Below are 23,618 nucleotides of genomic sequence, written 5' to 3' on the forward strand. Positions count from 1 at the left end.
GCAGGTGTGAGGGAACGCATAGCGCAGTGAGTCAGGCGGTGTAAACCCTGAATAACGCGGAGCGGGTGAGCGGGGCAAGTGCGAGGTCACTTAAGGACGCAGTTCTGGCCCCGCCCTCAAGACACGCCTGGCCAATCAGGAATCGCTGATTCTCCAATCCTCTCCGCCTGTGCTCGCCCTCCTCTGCACTTCGGTCTCAGGCGCAAACACTTTCATCAAAGTCGCTAGGCCAAAGCGCTGAGACACGGTTTCCCAAGCCAATCAGAGAGCGGCTCTCAGATATGGGGCGGAACCCTGAAAAGGCGAGAGCTGAAATCCCGCTCCTTTCTGCCTTACCACGCCACCTCCCGCGTCCGCCAATTAGGAGAGCCCGAGCCGGACCCGCTCTCAGCCTCAGGACGCAGCAGCCTCCGCTCCGCGGCGGGTGTGCTTTGCAGTCACAGACTCACTCAAGATACCTCCCGTCGCCGGCGGTCTAGACCCGCATCCGGAGGGCCTAAGCGGGGAGTAGAATCCGCCTTCTTTCCACCACTCTCCAGGGACCTGGGAAGGGAATGTTTAGGCCGTGGGGGTGGAGGAAACAGGAAACATCCCCAAATTACCATTTTTCCTTAACTGCACCTCTCCTCTTAGGCCTTAAAGGGGTCCCTGTGTCTCTCCAGTCTAGAGCCTAAGGTCAAACGAAGCGTATAAGCATGGGCAGCAGGAAGGCTCCAAGTTAAACAAATAGATGACATGGATGAATTTTGCCTGGTCTACCCCTGCCCCAACGGTGTGGGTGTGGGTTGACTGCTGCAGCCCACGAGCAAGGGACTGTGACAGCCACAACCAGAGGAGCTACGGAGCTGCTACAGAGGAGGGATTCCAGAGTCAGCTTGGAATTGTCCCAAGGGAGCCCTCGAGCTAGTGTCTGGGGATGCGCGGCCTGGTTCTCAGCCCTTGCAGCATCTGCTTTAGCCAGAGGCCACCTTCCTCCTCTGGCCTGGAAGTAGCTAGAGGTTAGAGGTTACACCCGCCATAAGGGATATAAGCCCAGGAAGCAGTCAGAAAGGAAAGGTCACTCTAGAGATGGGGCCACCTTAAGGCCTTCAGCAGGAAGGAGAAAGGAAATGGGAGAAGTGTCATGTCATATTAAGTATTTATTTTCTGCAGACTGACTTGGGAGTAATTCTTGAGCCAGGAGGGGAGGGGTTAGTGTTCAAATTGCTGAGATCTTAGGTCAAAAAACTAGAGAAAAGAAATGACTTTGAAAAACACAGTGACAGAGGCAGTCACCCCTTGCCAGCGATTCCAAGAGCTCAGGCTTCATGCCTCAGGACATGGTGACTAGTTGAGTGAACCAGAGACTGACGCAGTGAAGGTTTTTACAGGGAAAGAAACAAGCCTTGGGTATATGGGAGCAGGAAAGGAGGGTGACAGACTGGAGAAATGATAAAGGCCATTTTGGAAGCCCACAGGGAAGTGGTCTTGGGAAACCTGAAGACACTGGGAAATTCAGAAGGCCAAGGAGATCCAGCTTATCCTGTTGGGCAAGGTGCTGGGAGGGAAGGCAGGTAAGCCATGTCAAGGGCCTGGGAGGCAAGGGGAAAACTGCAAGGGGGACCCCAGGTGAAGAAGGGTATGGAATGGGGTGCAGAAGTCCATGGAGATGACTGGCAGATCTCAGGGTGGTTTCCGGCACATCAGAAGTTGGGCTTATGCTTCTTGAGCTCCACCATAAGGTGGTGAATGTTGATGAGCTCAGCCCGGGCAGGCAGGGCTCGGAGCTGCGGCTGGGACAGCACCCGGTGGAAGCGATGATAGACCTGGATCAGCTGGGTCAGCGCTCCCTGGTCAAAGAAAGTCATTGAGGGATCAAACTGTAAAGTGGTGCTAATAGTGATGATTAAGAATCAGGTTAGGCAGCCAGGCACAGTGGCTCACACTTGTAATCCCAGCACTGTGGGAGGCCATGGCAGGCAGATCACGAGGTCAGGAATTCGAGACCAGCCTGGCCAACACAGTGAAACCCCCATCTCTACTAAAAAATACAAAAATTAGCTGGGTGTGGTGGCAGGTGCCTGTGATCCCAGCTAATTGGGAGGCTGAGGCAGAAAAATCACTTGAACCCGTGAGGTGGAGGTGAGCCCAGATCGTGCCACTGCACTTCAGCCTGGACAACATAGCTAGACTCTCTCTCAAAAAAAAAAAAAAAAAGAAGAATCAGGTTAGGGCTCATCCAGAACTTTGGGCACAGCTAGTAACTGAAAACCAAGGGTCACTTAGATGATGCTGAGCCCAGCAAAATGGGGGAAAATAATAAATGATGGGGTATCTGAGTGGGGGCTGGGACTTGCAGGTCACCTGAATGATACTGGTGCCATTTCTGAAGTTGGTGAAACTCCGCATTACATCCTGACTCAGAGATTCCACTGAGGATTTCCAGGAACTACCAAAGCCACGGATCAGCTGAGTTACCCGGGCTAACAGCAGGAGGAAAAAGAGTGTCAGAGACGGATCTGGCTGATCTTCAACTCCACTAAGTTCTCTCCAAGGTATAGCCATCCTTACCATCAAACCCTCTTTTCTGGTATTCTCTCAATCCAGTCTTTCATACTCTATTCCCCCACCATGTAATCTGCATCCTTTCATTTTTCTTTTCCACTTCCCTTACCACTGATCCCATCATTACCACATTTTCCTCATACCTTCTTCCCCTCGAAGTCGCTCAGCCTGTCCACGCTCAATCAAAGCCTCAGCCTCCTTCACAAATGCCACTAAACCCCCAAAAGGGGGAGACAGCAACTCTTCAATGAATTCCTGGAAAGACAAACACATATACACAGGTGTCCTGGTGTCAGCAGATTTACCCAATTCTGGCATCATGACTAATGTAGATCCGTGTGAATGGCATCTTTCAGCTGCTGCAAAAGTTAAGGAAAATTCTCCATGGAGAAAAATATCCTCAATCCTAATTTTGGCCCATACAATTCCCCTGGTTAAGATCAAACAATGAGGCCGGGCGCGGTGGCTCAAGCCTGTAATCCCAGCACTTTGGGAGGCCGAGACGGGCGGATCACGAGGTCAAGGAGATCGAGACCATCCTGGCTAACACGGTGAAACCCCGTCTCTACTAAAAATACAAAAAAAAACTAGCGGCCGGGCGCGGTGGCTCAAGCCTGTAATCCCAGCACTTTGGGAGGCCGAGACGGGCGGATCACGAGGTCAGGAGATCGAGACCATCCTGGCTAGCATGGTGAAACCCCGTCTCTACTAAAAATACAAAAACTAGCCGGGCGAGGTGGCGGGCGCCTGTAGTCCCAGCTACTCGGGAGGCTGAGGCAGGAGAATGGCGTAAACCCGGGAGGCGGAGCTTGCAGTGAGCTGAGATCCGGCCACTGCACTCCAGTCCGGGCGACAAAGCGAGACTCCGCCTCAAAAAAAAAAAAAAAAAAAAAAAAACTAGCCGGGCGAGGTGGCAGCGCCTGTAGTCCCAGCTACTCGGGAGGCTGAGGCAGGAGAATGGCGTGAACCCGGGAGGTGGAGCTTGCAGTGAGCTGAGATCTGGCCACTGCACTCCAGCCTGGGTGACAGAGCGAGACTCCGTCTCAAAAAAAAAAAAAAAAAAGAAAAGAAAAAGTTAAGGATGTAAAAATGACCAATTAGTAAGAACTATTAGGAATGAACAGACTTGAAAAAAGGAAATTTTTTAGATATGAAAAGCCAATTTTAGAAAGTCAACAGATTAACAAGAATTATACAATGAACTAGAATTTATAACTGAAGAAAGGACTCAGAATGTAGCACAGACAGAAGATGGAAAATTTTGAGATAGTAGGAGATACAGAAATCTAATTAATATATCTAGGCACTGAAATTGATGGCTACTAACATCACAAAGAGAGCCAAGAAGACATTATGTGCTTCCTGATGGAAATGTATACCACTACCTCTCAAATATCCCTGTAGAAAAAAAAAAAACTAATTTAAATCTGATCAAACCTTTCCATCTAATTACACATTTATGAGAAATACACCAGACAGAGGAACAGTTTGGCCACACCATGCAATGCAGTCAGCAAAATCTAAACTATACATCATTCTAGATGACAAATGACTCAATAACTCAGTTTCTTCCACAAATAAATTGCAGAGGAGAGGGGGTTAAGATGGAAGGGAAATCTATAGATTAAAAAAAAGACACATATATGGACTTTATATGGATCCTGATTTGAACCATAAAAATCATTTATGAAGGCTGGGCACAGTGGTTCATGCCTGTAATCCCAGCATTTTGGGAGGCCGAGGCGAGCAGATCACCTGAGGTTAGGAGTTTGAGACCAGCCTGGCCAACTTGGTGAAATCCTGTCTCTACTAAAAATACAAAAAAGGGCGTGGTGATGGGTGCCTATAATCCCAGCTACTTGGGAGACTGAGGCAGAAGACTTGCTTGAACCCGGGAGGCAGATGTTGCAGTGTGCTGAGATCGGGCCATTGCACTCCAACCTGGGGGCAACAAGAGTGCAACTCTGTCTCAAAAAAAAAATCATTTATGAAATAACTGGGGAAATCTGAATGGTAGTTATTTTAAATAAGATAATTTTTTTAAGTGTGATAATGTAGTTTTTAAAACCATTCTGTAACCAGGTGTGGTGGCACACACCTGTAGTCCCAGTTACTTACGAGGCTGAGGTGGGAGGATCACTTGAGCCCAGGAGTTCGAGGCTACAGGGAGCTATATCATGCCACTGCACTCCAGCCTGGGCACTACAGCAAGGCCCTATCTCAAAAATAATTTTCTTAATAAAAAAGAAAAACATTCTGATACAGATGAAGTGATAATAATGTATAAGATTTAATCCAAAGTAACTGGGGGACACAGGAGGAGGATAATCAATAGGTGTTGGTATAGATGAAACAAAACTGTCCATGAATTGTTATACACAGAATATCACTGAGGGTGCCGGGGGGTTCACTATGCTTTTCTAATAGCATACTGAAATTTCCCACAGCCGGGCGTGGTGGCTCAAGCCTGTAATCCCAGCACTTTGGGAGGCCGAGACGGGTGGATCACAAGGTCAGGAGATCGAGACCATCCTGGCTAACACAGTGAAACCCTGTTTCTACTAAAAAAAATACAAAAAACTAGCCAGGCGAGGTGGCGGGCACCTGTAGTCCCAGCTACTCGGGAGGCTGAGGCAGGAGAATGGCGTAAACCCGGGAGGCGGAGCTTGCAGTGAGCTGAGACAGCCTGGGCGACAGAGCGAGACTCCGTCTCAAAAAAAAAAAAAAAAAAGAAATTTCCCATAATAAAACGTTAATTTTTGTTTCATGTAAAAGGGAGATTCAAACAAAAAAAACCCATAAAAACAAACAACCCAGACAATAAGATCTGGTAAGAAGAAAGTGAAATTATTATTCCATTTAAAAATTATTAATACAAAAATGAGCCAGGTGTGGTGGTGCATGACTGTAATCCCAGCTACTTAGGGTGCTGAGGCAGAAGAATCACTTGAACCAGGAGGCGGAGGTTGCAGTGAGCCGAGATCATGTCACTGCGCTCCAGCCTGGGCCACAGAGCAGCGACTTGTTTCAAAAAATATATATATATATATATATATAGACATACACACACACATATATATAGATATAATTGTATCTTTTCTATTCTTCCCTCAAAATATTCACTTATATACACTGAGGGTGTCAGATAACTATTATGAGACTAGGGAGATATGCTGCAAGGAAGGATCTTTCTATAATCAAGGCATCATTGTGATGTGATTTTGGACAGAGATTAAATAACCAAATTCAACCTATTACAGTTGTCTAAATGCAATCTCACACACACATATACAACAACAGTGCAGCAGTGTAGTGTGGGGCACAGGGAGTGGACTGCCAAAGAAAAGTTGAACTAACAGTGATGACCCCTGCTATGCAGTAGCCATAAATTATGTGTTGTAAGCATGATATATACACCTGATTTTGAAGACTTCATATGGGAATAAATTTTAAGTATATCTTTTTTTTTTTTTTTTGAAACAGGGTCTTGCTCTGTCACCCAGGCTGGAGTGCAGTGGCACAATCACAGCTCACTACAACCTCGACTTTCCTGGTTCAGTGATTATCCCACCTCAGCCTACTGAGTAGCTGGGACTAACAGGCATGTGCTAACACGCCCCACTAATTTTTTTTGTATTTTTTGTAGAGATGGGGTTTCACCATGTTGTCCAGGTTGGTCTCAAACTCCTGGGTTCAAGCGATCCTCCCTGCCTTGGCCTGTGCTGGCCTCAGTACTATTTTTTATTGATTATATGTTGGAATAATAATATTTTGGATGTAGTGTTTTAAAAAATTATTTCATCTGTTTCTCCTTTCTAATGTAGCTTCTAGAAAAGTTAAATTATTTAAGTGGCTCACATTTGTTTCTCCTTACTTTTTAATGTAGCTTCTAGAAAATTTAAAATTATTTAAGTGGCTCACATTTGTGGCATGCATTATATTCCTACAGGAGTACTGGTCTCGACTTAGATGAACTTTAAGCTTTCTATTACACAAAAGACAACACATTGATAGCAGAGGAGTGACCAGAGGGAAACAGTGCACTGGGCTTTAACAATCTTTCCTACATAGTATCAAGCAGCAGCTGAACAAAAAAGGACTAAAAGCATTGATGGCAGCTGGCCAGTCTCTCTCTATACCTGGCAAATCTAATGACAAATCCCAGCTGCTCTCAGCAGAAACAACTGGTTTAAGTGCATCTTTGTGGGTGCCTTAATCTGCAATTATCCCGCCTCAGCCTCCCAAGCAGCTAGAACTACAGGTGCATGCCACTACGCCTGGCTATTTTTCTTTTTTTTTTTTTAAGAAATGGGATCTCGGCCAGGCATGGTGGCTCACACCTGTAATCCCAGCACTTTGGGAGGCAGAGGCAGGTGGATCACGTGGTCAGGAGATTGAGACCATACTGGCTAACATGGTGAAACCCTGTCTCTACTAAAAATACAAAAAATTAGCAAGGCATGGTGGTGGGCACCTGTAGTCCCAGCTACTCAGGAGGCTGAGGCAGGAAAATGGCGTGAACCTGGGAGGCGGAGCTTGCAGTGAGCCGAGATCGTGCCACTGTACCACTCCAGCCTGGGCAACAGAGCGAGACTCTGTCTCAAAAAAAAAAAAAAAAAAAAGAAATGGGGTCTCACTATGTGGCCCAGGCTGATCCCCTCAAACTCCTGGGCTCAAGAGATTCTCCCATCTCAGCCTCCCAAAGTGCTGGGATTACAGGCATGAGCCACAGCGCTGGCAACAATTCTTTCAAAATCAAGAATAGGAAAAGGGTTCTCACTATCGCCTTTCTATTCAGCGTCTAAACATCATCCTGGGAGTGTTAGCCAGTAGAATAAGAAATCAAAAACATAAGACATAAAAGACAAAGGATTAGAAAATATTTATTCCTAGTAGGACTAAACATACATATTATGCCCAACTAAAAATATGGCAAACGACTTACAGTGTCTTTGTGCTGAAAATTTTAAAAGGTTATCAAAAGACATTAAAAGACTATCTTAAAAATTGGAGAAGGAGGCCAGGTGGTGTGGCTCACGTCTGTAATCCCAGCATAGTGAGACACTATAAAAAATTAAATTTTTAAAGTTTGCATTCTCACAGAAAATTTTTAAAAAATTTAAAAATTTAAAAATTTTTTTAGGCCGGGCGCGGTGGCTCAAGCCTGTAATCCAGCACTTTGGGAGGCCGAGACGGGTGATCACGAGGTCAGGAGATCGAGACCATCCTGGCTAACACAGTGAAACCCCGTCTCTACTAAAAATACAAAAAAAAAAAAAACTAGCCGGGCGAGGTGGCGGGCGCCTGTAGTCCCAGCTACTCGGGAGGCTGAGGCAGGAGAATGGCGTAAACCCGGGAGGCGGAGCTTGCAGTGAGCTGAGATGCGGCCACTGCACTCCAGTCCGGGCGACAGAGCGAGACTCCGCTTCAAAAAAAAAAAAAAAAAAAAAAAAAAAAATTTTTTTAAAAAAGGCAAGTGTGGTGCTGTGTGCCTCTAGTCCTAACTACTCAGTAGGCTGAGACAGGAGGAGCGCTTGAGCCCAGGAGTTCAAGGCTGCAGTGAGCTATGATTGTGCCACTGCACTACAACCTGTCTCAAAAAAAAAAAAAAAGATAGGGAGCCCATGATCATGGATAGGTTTCAATATCATAAAGTATCAATTCTTCCAAATTAATCTATAAACAATGTAATTCTAATCAAAATCATTAAAGACTTTTTAAAATGTGAAAACTTTTCGAGACCAGCCTGGCCAACATGGTGAAATCCCATTTCTACTAAAAATATAAAAATTAGCTGGGCTTGGTGGCACATGCCTGTAATCCTAGCTACTCAGGAGGCTGAGGCAGGAGAATCACTTGAACCCAGGAGACAGAGGTTTCAGTGAGCTGAGATTGTGGCCCTGCACTCCAGCCTGGGTGACAGAGTGAGACTCTGTCTCAAAAAAAAAAAAGAAAAGAAAGAAAAAGAAAAGATTTTCTATAAATGGTTCTGGGCCAACTATCCACATAAAAAATGAAATAGATCCCTACCTCACATCATACACAAAAATTAATTCCAAGTAAATTTCAGACTTAAAGGTAACAACAAAAATTCTATATATGTATTTGCTTATTCTCTAACTTTATTATTATTATTTTTGAGACAAGGTCTTGCTCTGTTGCCCAGGCTGGAGTGCAGCAGTGCAAACAGGGCTCACTGCAGCCTCGACCTCCCAGGCTCAAGTAGCACAGACTACAGGTGTGTGCCACTATGCTTGGCTATTTTTTTTTTTTTTTAATTTTTTTGTAGAGATGAGGTCTCACTATACTGTCTAGGCTGGTCTCAAGCTCCTGGCTTCAAGCAATCTTCCTGCCTTGGCCTCCCAAAGTGCTGGGATTACAGTCTTCAGCCACTGCACCCAGTCAAAATTCTACAATATTAAGGAGAAAATATAGTATAATATTTTTCTGGCCTTGGAGTAATAAGGAATTTCTTTTTCTTTTTTTTTTTTTGAGACGGAGTCTCACTCTGTCACCAGTCTGGAGTGCAGTAGCACAATCTTGGCTCACTGCAACCTCCACCTCCCTGGTTCAAGTGATTCTCCTGCCTCAGCCTCATGAGTAGCTGGGACTACAGGTGCGCGCCACCACGCCCAACTAATTTTTTTGTGTTTTTACTTGAGACAGGGTTTCACCATGTTGGCCAGGACGGTCTCGATCCCTTGACCTTGTAATCCACCCCCACTCGGCCTCCCAAAGTGCTGAGATTACAGGCATGAGCCACAGGTGACGTGGATAGTGGCTGTAAGCCCAGCACTTTGGGAGGCTGATGTGGGAAGATCACTTGAGGCCAGGAGTTTGAGACCAGTCTGGGCAACATAGTGAGACTCTGTCTCTACAAAACAACAACAACAACAAAAATTAGCTGGGCATGTGGCACATACCTGTAGACCCAGTTATTTGGGAGGCTGAGGCAGGAGGGTTGCCTGAGCCCAGCAGGTTGAGGCTACAGTGAGACATGATCACACTACTGCATTCCAGCTTGGGTGACAGAGCGAGACTGTTACTAAAAACAAAGACATAAAAATGAAGGACAGATAAATTCAATCACATTAAAATTTTAAATTTCTTTCATCAAAAAGCAACATTAAAAAAAACAAAGGTTGGATGCGGTGGCTCATGCCTGTAATCCCAGCACTTTGGGAGGCTGAAGTGGATGGATCACCTGAGGTCAGGAATTCAAGACCGGCCTGGCCAACATGGTAAAACCCCATCTCTACTAAATATACAAAAATTAGCCAGGCATGGTAGCACGCACCTGTAATCCCAGCTACTCAGGAGGCTGAGACAGGATAACTGCTTGAAGCTGGGAGGCGGAGGTTGCAGTGAGCCGAGATCATGCCATTGCACTCCAGCCTGGGCAACAAGAGTGAAACTCTGTCTAAAAAAAAAAGAGGTGCAAGGATCTCTTGAGCCCAGGTGACTGGGCAACACAGAAAGACCCTCATCTCACCAAAAAAAAAAAAAAAGGTAAAAAGATACATACTAAAAGATAATCTATAACCTATATATAATCAACAAGATTAGTATGCACATGACACAAAGAACTCTTATAAATCAAAAAATACCAGCAGACTTATTTTTTTCTTTATTTTTTGAGAGAGTCATGCTCTGTAACTGAGGCTGGAGTACAGTGGCATATAATCTTGACTCACTGCAACCTTCACCTCCCAGGTTCACCGCCCTTGAGGAGCTGGGACTACAGGCATGTGCCACCATGCCTGGTTAATTTTTGTACATCTAGAGACAGGGTTCTGCCATGTTGGCCAGGCTGGTCTTGAATTACTGGCCTCAACTGATCCATCCGCCTCAGCCTCCCAAAGTGCTGGGATTACAGGTGTGAGCCACCATGCCCAGCCACAACCCGATTTTTAAAAGGTCAAATGCTATGACAGCCATTCTACAGGAAAAAAAAAAAAAAATGGTATAGTTGTGGTGATGCTCCTCACATAGGGCACCAGCTGCGAGGAGTCTGTCCCTTGCAGACTCCTGACCCGGCAACAGATGAATGAAGAACACTGACACAGATATTCTGCTTTGCCAGTCCAGCTGAGTGTGTCCAGGCTGCTTACAGACTCCCTGTAGAGTACTGTAAACAGCTGCGATGGCAGCCCTGACCAGCTAGTGAGACTGGCATTTATTCAGTAAAGATTAATTGACAAAGACTTAAGTCAACACCACTACAAGGTAACTGACACTGTGGACTTCCTGAGTAGAAAGCAGTTAAGCACCGGCGGTACATGAAAGGTTAGTCTTAAGACCACATGAGTAAACAAGCTATCTAGATAACTTCCCCACGTTCCTTTGTTATTACTCTAATTTATTTAACTAAAGGTAAAGATCAGGTTGCCTTCAACCATATCTATTACCGAAGTTATGCAAACTCTCAGGCCTTTGAAGAGGGTTTGTGGCTATCATAACTAACATTTTTCCCACCAGCCTGACTGAACCCCTACATATAATTACTAAACATTTGAAATGATACTCAATGTTATTAGTAATCAGGAAATTACAAATAAAGACCCACTGAAACGCAGGTTGAGTATCCCTAATCCAATAATCTAAAATCCAAAATGCTCTAAAATTCAGAAGTTTTTGAGTATCAACATGATGCTCAAAGATAATGCTCTTTGGAGCATCTCAGATTTCAGATTTTCAGACTACAGATGCTAACCAGTAAAAATAATGAAAGTCATCCAAAATCCAAAAAAACTCAAAATCTGAAACATTTCTGATCCCAAGCATCTTTAGCAGCATCTCTGGTCTCTAAAAAAAAAAAAAAGAAAAAAATGGCAAAATCTGATAATACCACATGTTGGAGAAAATGTGGCTCAGAGGGAATTCTTACATATTGCTGGTGAGAAGGAACTACTTAGGAAAACAATTTATCATTGTCTTATAAAGACTAATACTGCATACCTTATAAACAGCAAGACTACTGTCCTAGGTTTATACCCAAGAGAAACTTCTGATGAAGATAATCAGTATCTATGTGTGCTAAAAGACATGATTATTCATAAAACAATGCTCACAGAAGCAAGAAACTGGAAACAATCCATTTATAGAATATGTTTAATCACACAAGTTATATAGGCAGTGAAAAAGAATGAGCTATAGCCATATGCAGTAACATGACAATATTAGAAAAATTATGCATGAAAAAAATCCTGTGATTCTGGGGATTTTTGTTTTGCTATTTGAGACAGGGTCTTGCTCTGTTGCCAAGGATAGACTACAATGGCATGATCATAGCTTGCTGTAACCTCAAACTCCTGGATTTCAAGTGGTCCTCTCGCCTTTGTCTCCCATATAGCTAGAATTACAGGTGCGCACCACCATGCCTGGCTTTTTTTTTTTTTTTTTTTGCCTTGCTGTTTTCTTTTCTTGTCTCATCAGTGTTTATATCACTAAAAAATAAAACAACCCAGTGCAGTGGCTGTTTTGTTTTTTAATGATATAAACACCCATGAACACACCACACAATCCAAGAAGTAGCAGCTTGGCAAAAGCCACCATCAAACTATGAAATCCTCCTGAAACCATCCCTGTGCCTCTCATGCACAGGTACTCGTTGATCTAAACGTTGCATTTATTGTACTCCTGCTTTTTTCCCCCTTTTGTGTGTGTGTTCTTGCTTTTAAAAGTAGAGCCATATATATGCCACAACAAAAATTCATTCCGTTTTTCAGTGTCATTAAAAACAGAATCTGGGCCGGGTGCAGGGGCTCATGCCTGTAATCCCAGCACTTTGGGAGGCTAAGGTGGGTGAATCACCTGAGGTGAGGAGTTCACGACCAGCCTGGCCAACATGGTGAAACCCCATCTCTACTAAAAATACAAAAATTAGCTGGGCATGGTGGCACGCACCTGTAGTCCCAGCTACTCAGAGGCTGAGGCAGGAGAATCACTTAACCTGGGAGGCAGAGGTTGCAGTGAGCCGAGATCGTATCGCTGCACTCCAGTGTGGGAGACAGAGAGAGACTCCATCTTTAAAAAAACAAACACACAAACAAAAAAACCAAAAGAATCATTAGATTTTTCACTTGAGGGCAGTAATTCAAGAACAGTCCAGGCAACATGGCATGACACTGTCTTTACAAAATTAAAAAATTAGCCCACATACACCTACAGTAAATTCATTTTTGATAAAAGTGCCAAGAACATACACTGGGGAAAAGATAGTCTCTTGGTCAGGCACAGTGGCTCATGCCTGTAATCCCAGCACTTGGAAGGCCGAGGCGGGAGGATCACTTGAAGTCAGGAGTTCAAGACAAGCCTGGCCAACATGGTGAAACCCCACCTCTACTAAAAATACAAAAACTAGCCCGGCGTGGTGGCAGGCATCTGTAATCCCAACTATTCAGGAGGCCAAGGCAAGAGAACCACTTGAACCAAGGAGGCGGAGGTTGCAGTAAGCCAATACTGCGCCACTGCACTCCAGCCTAGGTGACAGAGCAAGACTCTGTCTGAGGAAAAAAGAAAAGAAAAGAGATAGTCTCTTCAATAAATGGTGCTGGGAAAACTGACTATCCATTACACAGAAGAATAAAACTATACCCCTATCTCTCGCCACATATGAAAACCAATTCAAATGGATTAAAAACTTAAATCTAAGACCAAACTATGAAACTACTACAAGAAAACACTGGGGAAAATCTCCAAGACATTGGTCTGGGCAAAAATTTCTTGAGCCATACCCCACAAGCACAGGCAACCAAAGCAAAAATGGCCAAATGGGATCACATCAAATTAAAAAGCTTCTGCACAGCTGGGCACAGTGGCTCACACCTGTAATCCCAGCACTTCGGGAGATGGAGGTGGGCGGATCACCTGAGGTCAGGAGTTTGAGACCAGCCTGACCAAGATGGTGAAACCCCATCCCTACTAAAAATACAAAATTAGCCAGGCATGGTGGCACATGCCTGTAATCCCAGCTACTCGGGACGCTGAAGCAGGAAAATTGCTTGAACCTAGGAGGCGGAGGTTGCGGTGAGCCAAGATCGCACCATCGCACTCCAGCCTGGGCAACAAGAACTAAACTCCATCTCCAAAAAAAAAAAAAAAAAAAAGCTTCTGCACACACAGCAAAAGAAACAACAAAGTGAAGAGACAACGAATATTTGCAAACTACCCATCGGCCAAGGGATTCATAACCAGCATATATAAGGGGCTCAAACAACACCACATCACAAAGTCTAATAATCCTATTAAAAAATGGGCAAAAGATTTGAATAGACATTTTTCAAAAGAAAACAAATGGCAAACAGGCATATATGAAAAGGGGCTCACCATCACTATCATCAGAGAAATGCAAATTAAAAATTACAGTGAGATCTCATCTCACTCTAGTCAGAATGGCTTTTATCCGAAAGACAAGCAATAACAATGCTGGCAAGGATGTGGAGAAAAGGGAACCCTTATACACTGTTGGTGGGAATGTAAATTAGTACAAACACTTTGGAGAACAGTTTGAAGGTTGCTCAGAAAACTAAAAGTAGACCTACCATATGATCCAGCAATCCCACTGCTGGGTATATACCCAAAAGAAAGGAAATCAATACATTGAAGAGGTATCTACACCCCATGTTTGTTGCAGTATTGTTCACAATAGCTAAGATTTGAAAGCAACCTAAGGGTCCATCAGCAGATAAATGGGTAAAGACAATGTGGGACATGTACACAATGGAGCACTATTCAGCCATAAAAAAGAATGAGACTCAGTTATTTGCAACAACACGCATAGAATTGGAGATCATTATATTAAGTGAAGTAAGCCAGGCACAGAAAGACAAATGTCATGTGTTCTCACTTATTTGTGGGATCTAAAAATCAAAACAATTGAACTCATGTACTCATGTACGAAGAGAGTAGAAGGATGGCTACCAGAGGCTGGGAAGGCTAGTGGAAGGCTGGGGAGGAGGTGGGGATGACTAATGGGTACAAACAAAAATAGGAAGAATGAGTAAGACCTACTATTTGACAGCACAACAGGGTGACTATAGTCAATTATAACTTAATTGTACATTTTAAAATAACTTAGAGTGTAACTGGATTGTTTATAACACAAAGGATAAGTGCTTGAGGGGATGGATAAGGAAAAAAATAAAATTCATTCTAAAAATAGAAAATTAGCTAGGCATGGTGGCTCATGCCTGTGGTCCCAGCTACCCAGGGGCTAAAGTGGGAGGATCGCTTAAGCCCAGGCTGTCGAGGCTGCAGTGAGCCATGTTCATGCCACTGCACTCCAGCCTGGGTGACAGAGTGAGACACTGCCTCAAAAAAGAAAAAAAAAAAAAAAAAGCAAAACCAAAGACAAAATAAAATAAAGTAGACCAATAATGACAGTATGTTATGGATCAAGAGTTACAGTAATTCCATGTACCTGAGGTCCATTATGCCACTCCCTACACACACACACACATACACACAAAACACACAGGAGCTGAAAACAGCACACAAAGCTGTCCCTTCCCTTTTCCCCACACCCCTACCTGTGTCCGAGCATTGAGCAGCTGCTGGAAGCTCTCAACCTCTTTGCTGTCATCTGCAGCCCGCTCCTAAGGGAAGACAAAGGGAAATGTCAAGTTTGGGGAAAGCAGTCCTTCACTTCAGGATGTCCCCTTCATTCCACACTTATTGTACTAAGCTGGACACTGTGCGAGACTCCAAGAGTAAAACGCTGAACAAGACAGGCATCATCTTTGCCCTCACAGACCTAACAGAGCAGTGCGGGAAACCAAATTTTCTGGGTAGGAAGACAAGGAGAAGGAGCACCTATTACCATCAGCACACCCAGCATCATGTCATAGTTGTTGATCAGAAACACAAGCTGCTCCTTCCTTGAGGAGAACTCGGCTGCCACTCGAAGGACAAAATTCTCCACCTCCACCTGAAAAGGCAGAGAGGAAGAGGTGACACCAGAAAGCAAGGCCATCAGGACCCCCTCTGGCTCCTCCTCAGCCTCTACCCACTGGCAGCAGCCCTGCTGCTGGTAAGTCTCTCCTGTCTGACCCTTACCTGCAGCTGTCCCAGCAATTGCATGGTCCGTTCATTGGGAATTGTCTGGTTGATGCTGACAAGAGCGGAGGAGAACTCTGCATAGCGGCGCGTGATCTAGGACAGAGTGGGAAGGAAAATCACACCCACCTCCTGGCCCAACCAACACCACCTCCCAACTCCCTTGGTCAACCCGCCGCCATATGATGTGACTCTACCTCCAGTCCCTCCTACCCACAGTGCACCACTCACCATGAGTTTTACCACCCTCCCAGAATGCCTGCTCATAGCGTGGCCCATGACACAACTGTGACCTTGGCCAACCCCCACAATGATGCTTAGAGCCCTGCCTTTCAAGAACCCTTTGTTACCCTTGCCCTCCCTCACATAGTGGGGCCGAGTATCCAAGCCCCCTAGGCGCTGAGGGTCAGTGCTTCGGACGCTCTGGACATTCATCTCCAGGATCAGCTCAAACCGTGGCCATAGCAAGGCAAGCACCTGTTCCCAGTACCTGTGGGCTTAATCAGAATCTGAGGTCAGCTGGCAAGGAATGTTGGAGAGGGATGGGAGGGAGTGGGGCACCATTCAGTTTAATGGTCAACAGTTAGTTGTGGGGATGGGGGGGGCAGTGGTTGGAGAAAGGTGAGTCAAAAAGCAGCAGTACTGCCTCTGAAGCAAATCAATGGGAATAAAGGTTGATGATACCAGGTCAGTAGAAGTCTAAGGTTAGGGCAGAGTCATGCAAGACCAAGAGAGTTCGTGGCCTGATGGGCATCAAGGACCAGAATTCAGTGACCTGTCCAGAGCAGGAACATCCCTCTTTGCTGCAATGTTACGGAACCGGAGAACAATGTGGATACAAAGAAAAACAGCAATGGCATCGTAGCAGTCAGCTAGATAGGACTCCAGGTGTTTCTGTGTGATTTGGGAACAAGCAGAGGATTAAAAGAGAATGTCAGTTTGTTTTCCTCAATGACTATGAACAAACGCATGTGTTTCTTTGGGGATGATGCACTGGATAGGACAGAAGGGAGAGATGTAAAATGCAACTGCTCCCTGCTTTCCTGTCCACTGCCACACAGGTGGTTCTACTGCCTTGCCCACCAGGATCTATGTTTTGGGCTTTTTTTGTTGTTCTTTTTTTGAGATGGAGTTTCGCTCTTGTCGCCCTCATCACCCAAGCTGGAATGCAGTGGCGCAATCGCGGCTCACTGCAACCTCCGCCTGCCTCCCAGGTTCAAGCGATTCTCCTGCCTTAGCCTCCTGAGTAGCTGGAATTACAGGCGCCTGCCACCACGCCCGACTAATTTTTGTATTTTTAGTAAAGATGGGGTTTCACCATGTTGGCCAAGCTGGTCTCGAACTCCTGACCTCAGGTGATCCGCCCACCTCAGCCTCCTAAAGTGCTGGGATTACAGGTGTAAGCCACTGCACCCAGCGCTTTTGACTTTAGAGACAGGTTCTTGCTTTGTCACCTAGGCTAGATTGCAATGGTACAATCACAGTTCACTGCAGCCTCAAACATCTGGGCTCAAGTGATGTTCCCACCTCAGCCTGCCAAGTAGCTGGGACCATGGGTGTGTACCACCATGCCTGGCTTATTTTTAAATTTTTTGTCAAGACAAGGTCTTGCCATGTTGCCCAGGTGGTCTTGAACTCCTGGCCTCAAGCAATCTTCCTGCCTTGGTCTCCCAAAGTCCTGGGATTACAGGTGTAAACCACTGCACCTGGTCGCAGCAGGATCTATGATCACAAGCCTATCACAGCAGAGTTCCAGGCTGAGCTTGGGTCAGGGGTTTGGAGGACCCTCAGTTTTCATGTGCTACTGCCTGATTGTGGGGCAGCAGTAGGGGGAGTCTCAGGGACCCTACACTCTGAGGATTTCATGGGAAGTAACACTGTGACAAGTCTAAGTAACAAGGCTTAGACTTTTTTTTTTTGAGACGGAGTCTCGCTCTGTCACCCAGGCTGGAGTGCAGTGGCGCAGTCTTGGCTCACTGCAACCTCCTCCTCCTAGGTTCAAGCAATTCTCCTGCCTCGGCCTCCTGAGTAGCTAGGATTACAGGCTGCGCAGGCCTGACTAATTTTTGTATTTTTAGTGGAGATGGGGTTTCACCATGTCAGTCAGGCTGGTCTCGAACTCACAGATCCTCCCGCCTCAGCCTCCCAAAGTGCTGGGATTACAGGCATGAGCCACTGCGCCCAGCTTTTCTTTTTTTTTTTTTTCTTTAGAGACAGGTCTCACTCTGGAGTGCATGGCTCACTGCAGCCTTGACCTCCTGGGCTCAAGCAATCTTTCCACCTCAGCATCTCAAGTAGCTAGGAGCACAGGCATACATCAACACACAGCCAGCTAATTTTTTATTTTTTATAGACAGGCCAGGCTGGTCTCAAACTCCTGAGCTCAGGCAATCCTACTGCCTCGGACTCCCAAAATGCTGGGATTATGGGTGTGCGCTACCGTGCCCAGCCAAGGCTGAGACATTTTAGAATGAGGTGATCCTGATTTCAGTTCTACCAGAGTCATGACCCCACTATGCTGCTGATGAAGACTAGGGACAAAGGTGTTGAATAGTACAGGAAATAGGAATCTTACCAGGGTCATGCTGAGTGTACGGCCCATGACAGCATGGAACAGGTCGTGTGCAGCCGGGCCAGACACAACAAAAAATTCACAGATGAAAAGGTATTCGCGGCAGGAATTGTCTAGGAGGGCGTAGTGCTGGCTGCGGAAGAGGGCCTCAAATGGATACTGGGAGAGGAGAAGTAAAGAAGAAACACAGAAGGGATGGACCCCAACACTGACTTCCCATGGATATGGCTGCAAAATCAGTAAACCTGGGTAATAAGAGCTGGGCAGACCCTTGGCATCCATCTAGGTCCAGGCTGTCAAAGAGCAAGCTGAATGGGCACTGAAAAGGTGGGGGAATATAGGGGTACAAAAAGGGCCTACACCCACCTGCTGTTGCTACTCCTGCATCCACCTCAACATCTGCCTCTGACCGCCATTCCCCTCATCCAGTCTCTCCCCTCTGCATGCCCTTAAGTCAATGGTTCCCAGCTCTTTTCACACCAGAGCAGGCCGGAGTGATTGGAGAAGGCCACTCCCAAGTCTAAGGGGATTGAGACAGGGCCTGCAGGTTGGGAAGCTCTGCCCTGAGGTCTGGCCTTTCCTCCCCCCATGCTCAGAGTCTCTTTCATAACTGAAGCTTGTTCCTCCTCATACCCTCTGCTCTCCGCGCTGGGCTGTGTGAGGCACCAGGATGGGGGCCTCAAGTTCAGTGGGGGAGATGACAGAGCCGCGGGTTCCTAGCGTGAAAATGGTGTTCCTGCTGCGGAGTGATGGCTTTGAGAAGAATCGTAAGATGGGTCAAAGTCAGGGAAAACAATGAGACCATAACTGGGCCCAAAGACTCACTATCTGCGGGGACGCCAGACAGCGAGACATGGCCTAGTCAGCCCTCTTTCCCAGTACTAGGGCCCCACGTGATGACATCTGTGAATGGACTTCAGGGTGTCTCCCCACCTCCTGCAATCATATGCAAAACTATGTGTCAAAATGATGTGTGCATCTTTCTTGGGGGGGAGGCTATAGCTTTCATCACATTCTAAAAGGTTTCAGTCCCATAGGAAAAGGTAAGGAGCAGTGCCTTGGTGGCTGCAGCCGAGAGTCCTCCCACTCTCAAGACCTGGCATGAGGGTTCCCCAGGACTAGGATATCTTTCTTCGCTGTATCTTCCACGCCCATTAGATCATCTTTCTCAGCAACTTCCTCATACTAAGAAAACGGAAAAGAGAACTGATAACCGTCTCTTCCAACAACACAATAAAATATTCCTTGCCCAGGGATGTCCCCTCGTCCCAGTCCACGTGCCCAGGAATGCCTCTCCCTCCTGACCTTACCTGCACCTTCATGAGCCGCCCCAGGTAAGAGCGGTAGTAAGACAGGTAGATCTTGCTCAGCGTCTCCACGTATTCATCCCTGATTTCCTTTGCTGTTGCTCGTTCATTGCCCAGCAGAAACTGATAGAAGAACCTAGGAGGTCAGGAACATGTCAGTCTACCTGTCTCCCAGGACACCAGATGCCCACACTAGGCTGCTCAAAAGCTCAAAGGCCATCCCGTGCACTTCCCTGGGGTTGTGACCTGTACTTCAGCAGGGCCGTCTGGGGGATCTGATAGTTGGTCATTGGTTTCCTGAAGGAATAAATCTTCTGGAGGATAAACTCACGGATCTTCATCACTGCCTAGATGTGGGGAACCAAGCACAGGGCATGAAGCTGCAACCTTTTTGCTGTATGAGAGGAACTGGGGGAAGCAACAAATGGTAAACATAGGTTGAAAAGTGGTGAACAGGCCGGGCGCGGTGGCTCAAGCCTGTAATCCCAGCACTTCGGGAGGCCGAGACGGGCGGATCACGAGGTCAGGAGATCGAGACCATCCTGGCTAACACAGTGAAACCCCGTCTCTACTAAAAATACAAAAACTAGCCGGGCGAGGTGGCGGGCGCCTGTAGTCCCAGCTACTCGGGAGGCTGAGGCAGGAGAATGGCGTAAACCCGGGAGGCGGAGCTTGCAGTGAGCTGAGATCCGGCCATTGCACTCCAGCCCGGGCGACAGAGCGAGACTCCGCCTCAAAAAAAAAAAAAAAAAGAAAAGAAAAGTGGTGAATATCTCTTTGGTATTTCTCAAGATTTTCAGGGAAACCCAGAGAGGCAAGAATTGGGCTGCCCAGAAAAGGCAGGGTGAAGTTCTTGGAGACAGGCTACAGTGAGCTCTGCCAAGGAAATCCATAGTGAAGATCTTGGGAGGGCTGCTTCTAGTAGCCTTCAGGGTATCCATCCCTACTTCCCACCTTGACCCGGAGCCGATCAAGCACGCCTCTGACATCCGCGCAGGCTGCTGTGCCTCTAGCTTCCTGCTCTCTGACTGCAGCTGCTTTGGCATCCAGCTCCTGTAGCTGCTCCAAGAACCTGGGCTCTGTCACTGGAGCCTCCAGAATTGCCCTGGGTAGCAGGGAGGGGTGGGATAAGTTACAAGGGAAACCCAGACATCCCTAAACCAGACCCAGACCACACTCCTTACCTCCAGCCCCATCATCTGTACCACCTTGCATTGTACCATATAGTCAGGACACATGTACAAAGTTTTCTATTCCTGGACCTTCCCACTATATACCTGATCTTACATCATTCTTAATCTTTGATGCCTAATGCATGCCTAAAGAAATGGTGGTTAACCTGGCTACTAATTTCTAAAAAGCACTTAATCTGGAGCCAGTAGACCCATATGGTAAATAGGGTAGGTCACCCCAGCCCATTCACCTGCTATGGACATTATGACCCTTCAAACCGGTAACTCACGTGACCAGAGCAGAAGGCACGACCAGACCATCAACAAGCTCCCCAAGTTTTCCCCGAACGGCCTGGCGATTTCGAAGTCGAATGTTCATGGCTCCTGACTGTTCCTGCAGTGTCCGGATCTCAGAGCTGATGGAGCTGAGGTCACTCTGAAAAGCTCCCAACATCTGCTCCATTCGCTGTAGGGAAGGTAGAAGATGTTGCTGGAGTGCTATAGGGTTTGTAGGGGATAAGTGGGCCACCAAAGCCTCTCTGTGAAGTCCTCAGTATTCATCAGTCCATGAGGGTGGCAGAGGATGAGATACCCCAGATTACCAGGAAATAACATTAAATATGGCAGCAATAATAAAAAAGGCTCCTGAAGTCGTCTTGAAAATGACCCTAACTTGTCCCCATCTTAAGGCTGATGACCTAAAAATGGCACCAGAGTCCATGATCTGGTTCAGAGCAGCTATTAGGGGTCACAGTTCAGGATTACTAACCTCCAGGACAGCATCACAGGCTGTGATCTGGTTGTGCAGAGATGCTATATTTTCACTCTCTTGAATATCTGACCCACAAAAAGTCAAGGGGCCTCATGGTGAAAATAGGAGATCCTCAGATTTGTAGTACCTCTCCAATTGCTCTCTGAAGTGACAGAAACCTTAGAGATTTGACCCCAGCTGGGACATCTGTACTACACACCACAAAATCCCCACATCAATAGCACCGCCCCATCCCTCTGCTGGAGGATACAATCCCGAATGGATTTCTGTTCAATCTGCTGTAGCTCCAGTTCAACTTGTTTTGAATAGTGACGGAGATCTACACCCTGGGAGGACATAAAGATGACAGGTCAGAAAAAAGTCTCAGTAAAGAGACACTAACAGAATCAGTGAAGGACCAAAGGGTCAGATACCAGGCTGATACAACAAAAGCAAGAGACTGTTGCTTTTCCTTTTGGGGGAGAGTAGATAGAAGGGCAGATTAGTATAGGGGAAATCCTCACCGTTTTAAGAGCTTCCTTTACTAACTCATCCTCCAGATTTGCCTGAATGTGAACTGGAAATAGAAGTTTATCATAAGGGTTCAGCTCCACAGCTCCCTCTCCCCACATTGAGTATCTGCACACCAATCCCTACCTTATTCCTTCCAGCTCCCATGCCTCTCAGATTACAGATACTGCACCCACTCCATGCCATCACTTACCATCCACTTCATCCAGGATGAACTCATCAGAAGTGATATCCAACTCCCCAAGTTGCAGTGATTCCTGGAGCCCAGCACCACCCGCCTGAAAAGGAATCAATTAATGGGAGTAAGATACGGTGAAAGACAGAAAGAAAAAATATAATTGGATATCCCCAGTCCTTCAAGTGAGAAGGAGGTGCTTTTACTGGGAGCCACAGGTACTGCTTTGAAAAAGTCTAAGAGTCTCACATTGTACCCACTCTCCTATTTTGTGGTGATGGGTAAGGAATAAGACAAGGAGTGAGACGATCCAATGAGACAGTGGAGGTAGCCCAGCATGGTGGCAGGCTCCTTGTAGTCCCAACTACTTAGAAGCTGAGACGGGAAGACTGTCTGAGGAGATCAGGAGTTCAAGGTCAACCTGGGTAACACAGGGAGACCCGTCTCAAGAAAAAAAAAAAAAAAGTAAAAAGACAGTGGAGATGACCTAATGAGGAAACCTAGGAATTGCAGAGGATAGAGCTGAACTTGCAGTTAAATTTAGGACCCTCAGGCTCCTGCCATCTTGGATGTTCTATCACACCTCTGGGGAACCCCAGGCTTTCTAGAAATGTCAAAATACATAGTGTTTACCTGCATGCGAGGTGCAATCTTAAACATACTCATTCATCTGATTCTAATGACGATGTATACAGTAGGTTCTATCTTCCTCACTTTATAGGTGTGAGAAATGATGGCACAGAAAAGCTTGTTAACTTGCCCAAGGGAACACAGCGTGTAACTGGCAGAGATGGAATTAGAACCCAGGCAGTCTGGCTCCAGAGTCCATGTTCTTAACCTTTACACTATATTACTTCTTGACTCTACCCCAAAATGTGAAGCAAAGTTGAAATTGTGCCCCAGAATATGAGTTTCAGCCACCAGGGTCCCGCTCAGGGTCGGGTCTGATCACAGGGAAGGGTACGGGGAGTCAAACAGGTAATATCACGGGTAGCACCCAAGTTCCCACGCTTGTGCCTAAACCCAGCTCAGGTCTTTCTGAAGCTAAGAGCACCGGGACTACGGAGGAGAAACAGTTCCGCGCTCTCACCAGCGGGCCCTCTTCCTCTTCCATGTCTGACGTCCCAGCCCGCAACACCAGTTCCCGGGCGGCAGCCGCCATAGTCGCAGCGGCGGCCATTCCCCGCAGCCTCACTTCCGGCAACTGTCAGGCCGGCGAGTCCGTTCCCGGAGTGGAGCTACAAGTCCCAAAGGGTCTTCCTCAGCGCGAAATCGTTCCCAGATATTTGAGTTAAATTGTTTGACTCCAGGTGTTCCCTTTCAGTTCTAATCACTTCACCCAACTCTAAACGGAAATGTGGAAGTCTGAAGCACAAACTAGCCCGGAACCTTCGCTGTTCTCATACCTATGAAGTTTACGAACTGTAAAGAAAGGCGCACCGGAAGTTGTGGTACCCAAGCCATACTCTCCTAAGTCCAGCCAGGTCAGGCTGAAACAGTTTCCGGAAGC

The 23,618-nt window shown here is 46.4% G+C and overlaps 1 protein-coding gene across 5 annotated transcripts; it reads right to left on the reverse strand.

Moving 5' to 3' along the window:
* Positions 1-975: 975 nt before the first annotated feature.
* VPS52 (VPS52 subunit of GARP complex) lies at positions 976-23,529 on the reverse strand. 5 transcript variants are annotated; one of them, XM_033216768.1, is made up of 20 exons: positions 23,199-23,529; positions 22,127-22,211; positions 21,927-21,979; positions 21,674-21,749; positions 21,421-21,488; positions 20,942-21,117; positions 20,434-20,584; positions 19,726-19,826; positions 19,483-19,615; positions 19,300-19,357; positions 18,806-18,939; positions 18,176-18,331; positions 16,376-16,494; positions 15,967-16,090; positions 15,601-15,696; positions 15,365-15,472; positions 15,075-15,140; positions 2,688-2,799; positions 2,344-2,462; positions 1,117-1,829 (listed from the first exon to the last, which is right to left on the reverse strand). In XM_033216768.1, exons 1-20 carry the CDS (start codon positions 23,286-23,288, stop codon positions 1,683-1,685), a joined length of 2,172 nt encoding a protein of 723 aa, XP_033072659.1. In that variant the 5' UTR covers positions 23,289-23,529; the 3' UTR covers positions 1,117-1,682. The 5 variants fall into 5 exon arrangements, with proteins under 5 accessions (XP_033072660.1, XP_033072661.1, XP_033072662.1 ...); XM_033216769.1 differs by lacking the exon at positions 2,344-2,462 and having other exon boundaries at positions 976-1,829; XM_033216770.1 differs by lacking the exon at positions 21,927-21,979 and having other exon boundaries at positions 976-1,829; positions 23,199-23,517.
* Between the last annotated feature and the right edge of the window lie 89 nt (positions 23,530-23,618).

Source organism: Trachypithecus francoisi, unplaced genomic scaffold, assembly GCF_009764315.1.
Source record: "Trachypithecus francoisi isolate TF-2019V2 unplaced genomic scaffold, Tfra_2.0 Lachesis_group10, whole genome shotgun sequence".
NCBI classification, from domain to species: Eukaryota; Metazoa; Chordata; class Mammalia; order Primates; family Cercopithecidae; genus Trachypithecus; species Trachypithecus francoisi.